General features: G+C 38.2%; 1 protein-coding gene across 1 annotated transcript; it reads left to right on the top strand.

The window, feature by feature from the left end:
- Positions 1-624: 624 nt before the first annotated feature.
- LOC124593856 (piggyBac transposable element-derived protein 3-like) lies at positions 625-1,934 on the top strand. Its single transcript, XM_047132204.1, has 3 exons — positions 625-888; positions 981-1,094; positions 1,287-1,934. Exons 1-3 carry the CDS (start codon positions 625-627, stop codon positions 1,932-1,934), a joined length of 1,026 nt encoding a protein of 341 aa, XP_046988160.1.
- The last annotated feature ends 9,961 nt before the right edge of the window (positions 1,935-11,895 follow it).

Here is an 11,895-nt window from a genome sequence, read left to right as displayed (position 1 = left end):
TACACACTTGTCATGTCAGTCACAACAAAATCAGAGATCCTAGATTCACCAAGTCAACACTTCACCGGGAAATGGAGGCAGAATTTTTACCTCCATGCTCCGTGATGTCCCTTTAACCCTTTCTTTACCAGCGTAGCTTATAAGAAACATCGTCTTTCCATAGATGTATTTTGCATCAAACCGATTTTAACTACTCTTTGCCATTGTTTACTTGAAGCTCCATGCCAGTAGTGACTGTTCCTGACAACAGATGGCAGGAACTAACGCGCGGGAAGAAGGAAACAATTGTTGAGCGTGACTAGTTGCTGGAGTCTTCATTGTGAACAATTGATGATAAAAAAACGTGTAAAATACGTAAGTTTTGCACTTTCGTTAACAGTCAAATAATTATCGTGTGTTGTGACAATCCTTCCTGCATAAGTACATCATACATTTGACTTGCATAATGATTTCCAGATAAGATAAACTGCGAAAAACCTTATGTTGCTTCAAAGCAACAGTGGAATTGAGTGGAAATTACGTAATTTAATGCCTCGCTTTAGAAATCTATTGATGTAGGTCTTTGAAATTTTGCTTTGCAGGTATAAAATCACATTCTAGACACTTTTTAAATATTGCGTCATTATGTCTGGCTTTATGACTGATGCTGACCTAGAATATATTATGAATTTACCCGATAATGAGTTCAATGCATACATTGATGTCCCTGATGGGGATATATCAGATGTTGGGGACGAAGATAAAGATGAAACTGTCGAAATTGATGAAAGTTCTCAAGCTATTTCCGAAGCAGCTGTCATGAATTTCATTCAGATGGTGGAAAAGGAGGATGGAGCTGAAATTTCGGCAATTAGAGAGGAGCAAGAGACAGAATATGAATTTCCAAAGGTAGGGACCACTAACAGAAGTAACAATATTGAGAAAGTACATAATTATAAGTATAATTACGTATTTTAGACGTCAATGTCTTTAAATTTCAGGCTGATGCAGTCAGGAGTGGTGAAGTTATTGATTCTCAGCCAAAATCAGATGTAAGCGACAACAATACAAATGAAGGAGCACCATTTACACGTGAGCAGGAGCAGCAGCAGCAAGTAAAACATAGATGTAAGCGTAGTGATTATAAATTTAGAAAAAGAGATTTTGTGCTACAAGACACAGAATAGAAAGGATCACTTCCACCACGACCAGTAGAGGAAATGACACCTTTGCAATATTATAAAATATTTATGAATGATGACGTATTTGAACTCATTGCTGAGCAATCCAATATCTATGCTTTGCAGAAAGATTCAGTTTCTTTGCGGACGAGCAAAAATGAAATGGAGCAGTTTGTTGGTATTTTACTGCACATGGGCATAATCAAAATGCCTTCCATTCATTTATACTGGTCGAATGAGTGTAGGTATTCACCAATAGCTGATGTGATGAGCAGAACTCGCTTCTTCCAGCTACTGCGGTATTTTCATGTTGTCAATAATCAAGACTTGCCTGAAGCTAATAGTAATCGTGACAAACTCTTCAAGATTCGCCCACTTTTATCTGCATTTCAGTCATCATTGAAGACACTCCCTCCAGAAGAATACCAAGCTGTTGATGAACAGATAATACCATTCAAGGGTAGAAGCGGTTTGAAACAGTACATAAGAAATAAGCCTCACAAGTGGGGCTACAAATCTTTTACGAGAGCTGGTGCTTCAGGCATGATGTATGGTTTTGAAATTTATGTTGGCAAAAACACCTGCAGTGATAGAGGATTAGGTTTGTCTGGATATATTGTTTTGGCATTGACGGAAACATTGCCAGAGAAACAGCATTTCAAAGTGTTTGTTGATAGTTGGTTTTCTTCTATACCGTTAGCAATTGCCCTGAAAGAAAGGGGCATTGATTCTGTGGCACTATCAGGACAGACAGGATGGGAAAATGTCCCTTGAAAACTGAAGCGGAGATCAAGAAAACTGGACGTGGCTCCTGTGACTGGAGAGTGGAAACAACAAACAATGTAGCTTTAGTACGCTGGTGTGACAGAAAATGCATAAATTTCGTGTCAACATACGCTTGTGTTGAGCCCTTGGCAACATGTAGACGCTATTCTGCATCTGAAAAGAAATTCATTGATGTACCTAGACCTTACATAGTGGAAAAGTACAACAAACATATGGGGGGCGTGGACCTTGCTGACATGTTGATAGAACTATACCGTATCAACTTGAGGTCACGGAAGTGGTATATGCGCATTGTGTACTGGTGTTATTCTGTAGCAGTTGTCAATGGATGGCTACTCCACCGTCGTCATATGGTCCAACGTGGCAAAACCTCAAAGATGTCACTCCTGCAGTTCCAAGCTAATATTGCTGCAAGTCTACTGCTTGCGGGGAAATCAGGTTCCCAAAAGAAGAGAGGAAGACCAAGTTCTGAAATGTTGACAAGGACTCCTGCAACAAAAAGGACTGTATGTGCAGCTCCAGTTATGGATGTGCGTTTTGATGGGTTCGAACACTTTGCAGATATGGTAGAGAAGAAAGGTCGATGTAAAGTTTGCATTAAGTCTACTACACAAATTTTTTGCACCAAGTGTAAAGTGCATCTGTGTCTCACAGTAAATAAGAAGTGTTTCCACATCTTTCATGGAATATAATTACTTCACAAGGCAAAGATACAACACACACTCATGTCTGATGAGATACGTGAAAGAGTGAAATGTTTGCAGTGCAAAAATTTCAAATTTTTACTAATACACAGAGCTGAATTTGTTAATTACTCGAACGAAAATTGGTCATCACCACATTTTCAATAATAAAAATGCTGTGCATAGACTTCTAAGCTATAAAATGTGATGTATAAACCAATATTTTCCTTACATGAATCCATGTTCATTGAATTTTGTTTCTATGATGTCACTACCTGTAAGAACCACTGTTGCTTAAAAGCAACATTAAAAATTTTTTGAAATAAAATATATTAAAAAAAAGATTATATCATATTTTACATTTATGCACCTAAATAAGTGTAAAAACGAATGCAGATCTTTTTTTTTCTCAAAACTTCGAAATTCGGTAAAGAAAGGGTTAAGACGTGCGCATGCTCAGTTTCAACCATAGGATATGTCTATCGATTTTCATGGTCGTATCGAGTCTGAGCGCCGAGAGGGATAACCAACAGTTCAAAAGACTTTATACAAACGTAACGTCATTTTGAGGTCACGCGCTGGTTCGAAGGCGAATGAGATGTCTATCGACTTTGGTGATCGTTCGGTTCACAACACACGAGGCAAATCTTAACATTCATCTTAAGTAGAAACAACTGGTAGTTACTCTTTTCCTTTCCTTCACGGTACTTTAGCCTCGAAGTTACGTCTTTTACAAATAAAATTTCTGAGTTCGCGGGGCTGGCCCGTGGATGTGAGAGAAATTAAAGTGTTGACAACAATTAACTTCAAAACTTGCTGAACGAGTCGTGTTAGTTTTCCTAACATATCTTCATCAACCCCGAAAGTGAAACGACGTTCTGATTTACAAGAAAATAAAGCTGAAACCAGCCAGAACTGAATCCAATATCGTATATATTTTACAGAGGTCATTAAGGCCTCTCAATAAAATAAGCTTATTTTTAGAAACTCTGGAAATTAGTGTCACGAGCTGCTCTGTAATTAGAAAGGACAGGTAGCCATTCTAGCAGAGAATCATCTTATGTCTAATAAATAAATGCTGTTTCAAAAGGATAAAGATCCCTCGAAACCGCATCGGTATAGGTAAAATTTGTTGTAACAAAATTACGAATACCGTCATACTGATGGTTAAGGGTGTTATTTAGCTGAAAACATTTTTGTTTGGTAAAGAAGTGTCCTAGAAAAACTTGCTTGTAAATTTCCTCCTCTAATTGTAGATGGCTGAGACTAAGTTGCATTTTAATTATTTTGCAAATGTGTCCTTCTATTCTGTGCTTTTTATTCTGAGTGAATGTTTGTTTTTCAGATGATCAACATGTTTTGAATATTTAGTCGCATTTACGTGTTCCATACTTAATTTGTAAATTAGGTATTCAGAATGACATTTCTCTGCTAAAGAAAGAGAGAGAGAGAGAAAGCACTCCTATATTGACATAATATAGAATATTACAGAACATAAGCCTGTCCCAGAACCTTGTAAAATGTGAAGGTGAACAAAAAAAAATCAGAATTTTTTAAAAACATTTATTTGCCCATAGTATCAACATATACCCGAAAACAAACTCATTTTAAAAATTGTAGTATACTCTACAACACGTTCCCATTTCAGTCTTCAGTACGGAAATCTCCAAGAAATTGTTCACTGAGTTATTTCTTAGAGGACGTTTTTGTAGAATTCACATTTCATTTTTTTAACATAAGATTTTATTTCAAAATACGTCATAAGCTCTACATACTGGAATCTTGAGAAAATTCACGTACATTAACGTATTTTTAGGATGACTAGTTATTCCCATAAGTTTGTCAGCTACTGAGAGTTGTCTATTAATTTAAGTCCAAAAACGATATGAACTGTGTGTGCCTGTAATACAAGTTGTTGCATGTCGCTTTGCTTTGGGAAACAGTTTCCATCTGCTTATAATGGCGTTAGATACTTGTATTTGCATATATTTGTTCAATTCATCAGTCGAATCATGCCCCTTGCTGTGTGCCATATCGTAACAAATTTTGGGCACTCAAACCGATATTCGATTGTATCTTCTGAACTACAGTACACATCTAGCTGACGGTTTTAACTGGAAGAAGTAAAGCTTGGAGTTGGTCGCTATCGTCTGGTGAATCATTTTGTACCAAGTCGATCTGCCGCCCTCTGGTATTAGTTTCATCACTAAATTTTACTACACTATTCTCCAATTGAGCTGCAGTACTGGCTAGCTGCAGGGCCCGTTTACAAGGAATTGGTATTATTTTGAGAGCTATGGCCATTTTACGATCTTTTCCTTCCTGTAGGACATCTATTGGTATGTAACTTTTATTGAGATAATAATTTCAGACAAAGTTTAATGAGTGTGAGATGCTGACAATATTAACTGGCGCTAGTTCTGGTGTCAGGCGATGTGAGTCCCAGTTCACACTCGTTTAAGTCGAGGGTGCAGAGAAACCTTGAAGATTTTGCCCCTTCCATTTAAATCAATATAGCGCTTGCTGTATAGCCTTACCTTATTCTCTGGGCACCGGGGGGGACCTTAGCTAAGTACCACGGTTTTGCGAGTATTTGTGTGTTGCTCAGCTTGACTTTTCTACATGCATGGATTTTTACTACCGCTCTTATTTGATGTGGTGTCGTGCGCCAGTTAAGAGCCTCCATTCTTTATGGGTTATTTCTCATAATGATAAGTAACACTTGGTGTTGAACTTGGACAGTAAACTAATTCTGCTGTATATTCCACTAATTATTTGCCATCAGCAACATCACGACCTTTTTGGGGTTAACAACTGCACCAATAGCTTTTTTGTATCGTCAAGGGATGCTATGAAAGATATCAAGATTTCTTGAGTGTCCCATGAAAACACACACGTCACTGGGGTAAAACTCTGCATGTAAGCCATTCATTTCCAATAAATATCCTTGACACTCACAACACACAATACACAGGAGAGGATCTAAGTCACTGCCATTAATAATTACTCGTGACACAGCATTGGCCAAAACATTCTGAATTGCGTTTTTGAACATGCTCATTTTTATCATGCCTTTTCCCAGATATTTATGACTTACCCTGAGGGATGCATTTTCAAAGTCTATTGATAAAAATCACTGCTTTCTTTGATATGTCGGTTTTTGCGTACGAAATAAAATCTCTATATGCTAGTAAGGCGTCATATAATTATGTTTTTGTCAGGAATGGCACATATTTGATATAAATGATTAGTTTATAATCAACATTGAATAATGTGATCAGGTGTAGATTCTATAAATTTGTCGTTTCTTTAGTTTCTGGTAACAATGTGATGTAACCTCTTAGAAATTCTTCTGACATGTCGGCACCATTACAGATTTCATTAGCGATATGTAGTAAAAGTTCTCCTAAATTATTAAAGTATTTCAAATAAATTTCAACAAGAACTCTATCCACTCCTGGAGATTTTCCCTTAGAACTCTTTTGGATTGCTTCCTCGATTTTGTCTAAAGTGCGAGCCTCATTAAGATGCATCCAGTCATTTCCCATAACCATATGAAGTATTTCCTGAAGAAAACAGTTTATTGCAGATTTCTTGTCTCGTTCTTTGAACAGGTTGGTAAAGTGGGGGATGATTTCCGTTTTATGTTCATTTTCATTGGTAGTTTTCTAGCTGATTTGTTTCTTTGCATTCTCTTACAAAGCAATTCCTGTCTCTCTTCAGTTCCCTGTGTAAGTGAAAGACTGATACAGGTTCGTCTCAATTGCCATCTACTACTGATTCCTTATAAAGGTACCCGCAGTTTTCTTTTGGAGGTCACAAAAAAGTTTTGCCTTGATTTATCTCAATGTCGATAGTAAGATCAGCTGAACTGTTAGTTTACTAACGAGATCTTGTAGACAGCCCTGACAGAATTGTCAGGTTGACTGGTTCCAGCAGGCTTTCTTGGCATTGCTGTTGGTTAATAAATTTCGAATAGCAGGCTTAGCTTGCAAGAGCCACCACTCCAATGTGTTTTTAGCTTGGCACCACTTTTTGAATACCTCTTGCCATGTGACTAATAGGTCTTGTGTCAATATGTGATCATCCAAATGGCTAATGTTAAACTTGCAGGTGCCCTTCTTATAATGAAAATGAGTTTCTGGGAGTTTAATTTGGAAGATGTAGCTGCACTGTTCTGAGGATATCACTGACTTTGTTTCAGTTTTAACTATTTTGAAATCTGCTATTTCCATTAGTATCAAAATAAGTGTACTTGATTTTGTTGCAGTTCAAAATTCGCCAAGTGTCTTCAAGATTGGGACTGACAACCAGTGCCTTAAGTTCATTATACCTGTTTGGAACAGACTTCTGATCATCATTTCTAATTATAATTGTTGTTGTTGTGGTCTTCAGTCTGAAGACAGGTTTCATGCAGCTCTCCATACTACTCTATCCTGCATCAGCCTCTTCATTTCCTAATAACTACTGCAATGCATGTGTTGCTTAACTTAATGTATTCATCTCTTGGTCTCCCTCTATGATTTTTACTCCCACACACTTCCCTCTAAAACTAAATTCGTGATCCCTTGATGTCTCAGAATGTGTTCTATCAACTGATCCCTTCTTTTGCTTAAGTTGTGCCACAAATTTCTGTCTCTCCAATTCTGCCCAGTACCTCCTCATTAGTTACGAGATTGAAACATTTAATCTCCAACATTCTTCTGTAGCACCACATTATGAATGCTTATATTCTCTTTTTGTCTAAACTATTTATCGCCCATGTTTCACTTCCATATATGGCTACACTCGAGGAAAATATCTTCAGAAAAGACTTCCTAACACTTAAATCTATATTCGATGTTAACAAATTTATCTTCTTCAGAAATGCTTTTCTTGCCATCGCCAGTCTACATTTTATATTCTCTCTGCTTTGGCTGTCATCAGTTATTTTTTTGGCCAAGTAGAACAAAACTCTTCTACTATTTTAAGTGTCTCTCTTCCTAATCGAATTCCTGTAGCATCGCCTATTTTAATTTGATTATATTCCGTTATCCTTGTTTTGCTTTTGTTAATGTGCATGTTTTATCTTACTTTCAAGACACTGTCGATCCCATTCAACTGCTTTTCCCAGTCCTTTCCTGTCTCTGACAGAATTACAATGTCACTGGCAAACCTAAAAGTTTTTATTTCTTCTCCCTGAACATTAATCCCTACTCCAAATTCTTCTTTGGTTTCCTTTACTGCCTGTGCAGTGTACAGATTGAACAACATCAAGGATAGACTACAACCCTGCCTCACTACCTTCTCAACCACTGCTTTGCTTTCATACCCATCATTTCTTATAACTGCTGTCTGGTTTCTGTACAAGCCGTAAATAGCCTTTAGATGGCTGTATTTTACCCCTGCTACTTTCAGAATTTCAAAGACAGTATTCCACTCCTCATTGCCTAACGGTTTCTCTAAGTGTGCTATAAATGGAGGTTTGTTTTTTTATTAACATACCTTCTAAAATGAGTCGTATGGTCAGTACTGCCTCACGTGTTCCTACTGTTCTCTGCAATCAAACTGACTTTCCCTGGGGTCAGCTTCCATCAGTTCTTCCATTCTTCTGTAAGGAATTCGTGTTAGTATTTTGCAACCATGACTTATTCAACTGATAGTTCGGTAATTTTCACATCTATCAGCAACTGCTTTCTTTGGAATTGGAATTAGTACGTTCTTCTTGAAGTCTGAGGGTATTTCGCTTCTCTCATACATCTTGGTATGATATTTGTCATGACTGGCTCTCCCACTGGTTTCAGTAGCTCTGATGGATTACCGTCTACCCCTAGGGCCTTGTTTAGACTACATGTTTCAGAGAGCCATTAATTTCTTCTCGCAGTATCATATCTCCCATCTCATCTTCATTTACGTCCCTCTTTCAATTCTATAATTTGCCTTCAAGTTCATCTCCTTTTTATAGACCCTCTGTATACTCCTTCCACCTTACAGATTTCCCTTCTCCGTTTAGGAATGGTTTTCCATTTGAGTTCTTGATACTCGGACAGCTGCTTTTCTTTTCGCAGAAGGCTTCTTTAATTTTCCTGTAGATGGCATCTATCTTTTCTCTGGTAAAATATGCTCCTAAATGCTTGCGTTTGTCCTCTAGCCATTCCTGCTTAGCCACTTTGCACTTCCTGTCAATCTTATTTTTTAAACACTTGTATTCCCTTTCACCTGCTTCATTTGCTGCATTTTTAAATTTTCTGCTTTCATCAATTAAATTCAATATCTCTTGCGTTATCTATCGATTTCTATTCGACCTTGTCATTTAACCTATTTGATCCTCTACTGCGTTCACTATTTCATCTCCTAAAGCTACACATTCATCTTCTACCGTATTCCTCCCCCTGTTTCAGTCAATTTTTGCCTAATGCTGCGTCTGAACCTCTGATTTTTTCAACAAATAGAGGTCCCCTCTCTTTAATTTCCTACTTTTTTTCCAATTCTTCAGTTTTACCCAGTGTTCATAACCAATGAATTGTGGTCAGAGTCCACATTGGTCCTGGGAAATGTCTTACAGTTTAAAATGTGGTTCCCAAATCTCTGTCTTACCATTATATTATCAATCTCAAACCTTCCAGTGTCTCCAGTCCTCTTCAATGTATATAACCTTCTTTTATGATTCTCAAACCAAGTGTTAGTGATGATTAAATTATGCTCTGTGCAAATTTCTACCAAGCAGCTTCATTTCATTCCTTTCCCCCAGTCCGTATTCCCTACTATATTTCCTTCTCTTCCTTGTCCTACTATCGAATTCCAGTCCCCCATGACTCTTAAATTTTCATCTTCTTTAACTATCTGAATAATTTCTTTTATCTCATCATACATTTCTTGCTTGCCTCAATGATACAGACATATATACCTTAGGTGCAAACACACTGGAGGGATACCTGTTGAGAGGCCAAACAAACAGGTGGTTCCTGAAGAGGAGCAGCCCCTTTTCCAGCAGATGTAGGGATAACAGTCTGGATGACTGACAGATCGGGCCCTGTAACCTCAACCAAAACGGCCTTGCTGTGCTAGTCCAGGTAGGGACTACTCAGGAGGATGTCGTCATCAGGAGAAACAAAACTGGCGTTCTACGGAACGGAGAGTGCAATGATATATTCGTTAATCGAGCAGGTGGGTTAGAAAATTTAAAAAGGGAAGTGGATCAGTTAAAGTCAGATATAGTGCGAATGAGCAAAATTCGGTGGCAGGGGGAACAGGACTTCTGATCAGGTGAATTGAGGGTTATAAGAACGAAGTCTAATAGGGGTAATGCAGGAGTGAGTTTAATAATGAATAAGAAAATAGAAATGGCAGTAAGTTACTGTAAACAGCACAGTAAACGTAATATCGTAGCCAAATCGACAGAAAACCCACGTCTACCACAGTAGTACAAGTTTGTATGCCAACCAGCTCTGCAGATGACGAAGAGATTGGAGAAATGTATGATGAGAAAAAAGAAATTATTCAGATTATAATTGTAATTATACAGTTAAAAATCACCATCGATGACAAATTAATTGTTATTTCTACGAAGCAGACCAAACAAATGGCTTGTATTGGCTTTGTTTTCACTACCGGACGGAGCATAAACCTTCACAAGCGTTACATTGTAAATGGAACAAACGATTCCACGTCCATTCGGTAAAAATTCTACTTATTTTATGTCGATGTCACGATGTATTTTACTTACAGCACCAGTTTTACCCTCTGGGACGATATTAGAGATTACTGTGAAGTCGACAATTTGATTAACTACTTCTTTTCTAACTTCTTGCACCAAAGCTACATCATATTCTGTCTTTGGAGTCAGTTTCTATATTGTTTGCGGCCACAGATGGGTTCTCTGTTGATGGTCGTGTTGTTCACTTTGTGCTACTGGTTTCCGGATTTCCTTTACTACTTCGTGTGTAGGTTTAGATGTCTCATGCGCTACAGGAACTGTCTTGAAAACTGGCACCAGTGAATTATATGCCACTACCCTGTTCGCGACTTTCGGTTAACTGCTGCAGATGTTTCTTGTGTCCATTACATCATCGTTTCTTTCCACAGGAAAGGAGACTGCCTACACTACGCTTGTCCATCCTCTTTTTGAATACTGCTGTGCGGTGTGGGATCCTTACCAGATAGGACAGACTGAGTACATCGAAAAAGTTCAAAGAAAGGCAGCACATTTCGTATTATTGCCAAATATGGGAGGGAGTGTCACAGAAATGATACAGGATTCAGGCTGGACATCATTAAGGCGCTTTTCGTTGTGACGGAATCTTCTCACGAAATTCCAATCACCAACTTTCTCCTCCGAATGTGAAAATATTTTGTTGATACCGACCTACATAGGGAGGAACGATCACCACGATAAAATAAGGGAAATCAGAGCTCTTACGGAAAGATATAGGTGTTCATTCTTTCCGGAATAATAGAGAATTGTGAAGGTGGTTCGATGAACCCTCTGCCAGGCACTTAAATGTGATTTGCAGAGTATCCATGTAGATGAAGACAATATTGGCCATGACTTGTTACAATGGTGTACCGCATTATCGGATGGCTGGATTTGGTAAATAAAAAATTGACTGAGGTTCGGATAGCGGTACAAGATTGTCTCTCTGAAACCCAAAAATCCGAATGGGTACATGCGTTGGTTCCGTAATCAGATCATACCAAGAAGGAACAATCTGTTGCTGCTGCAAGTTTGACCCCTCATACGCGAAGTGCGCTGAGGACAGCGGCCAGTTATGGAAAGTGTTCGTGGAGGAGAAGTTGCATGAACATGAACCATTCCAGATATACTCGCAGGATGAGAAACCTTACACCCTGTTGTGTTCATTCGTGGATTTCGTTGGGTACTCTCTTGTTCATGGAATGACATACAAAAGATGGGCTTCGTCAGTGGTTATATTCATGGTGATGGTGTTTTAAGGCATCAGAAGCAGTCGATCTTGCTGCACTTATACAAAATTAGAAAAGATTTTTCTGGCCGAATATTGGAGAAGTGGCGTGCAAGAACGACTTAAAAAAGAGACTTTTAATCTGCAGCCATTCAACTTTAGAAACGAAAGTTTGTGAAGCTACTTCGAAAAATACATAAATAACTCCCTCTACTGGGATGAACCCATGTCACACTGCAATATTTTGCGATTTTTGAAAGCTGTTTTACCGATTGAGGTTTGCTAGAAGCTGATTCATGTATCAGAGACTAACCTGGAAGAGTTCATGTCGGTCCTAGACTTGACAGACTTGATACTTGAAGCTGT

The sequence above is a fragment of the Schistocerca americana genome, chromosome 2 (assembly GCF_021461395.2).
Source record: "Schistocerca americana isolate TAMUIC-IGC-003095 chromosome 2, iqSchAmer2.1, whole genome shotgun sequence".
In the NCBI taxonomy this organism is placed as follows: Eukaryota; Metazoa; Arthropoda; class Insecta; order Orthoptera; family Acrididae; genus Schistocerca; species Schistocerca americana.
The sequence above is the reverse complement of the archived record's forward strand: the minus strand, read 5'-3'. Positions and strand labels throughout refer to the sequence as shown.

Coding starts and splice junctions, on each gene's coding strand:
- LOC124593856 (XM_047132204.1), top strand. CDS start 625: ATGTCTGGCTTTATGACTGATGCTGACCTAGAATATATTATGAATTTA. Junction 889..980: donor CAGAATATGAATTTCCAAAG/GTAGGGACCACT, acceptor TTTAAATTTCAG/GCTGATGCAGTCAGGAGTGG. Junction 1,095..1,286: donor AGCAGGAGCAGCAGCAGCAA/GTAAAACATAGA, acceptor TATGCTTTGCAG/AAAGATTCAGTTTCTTTGCG.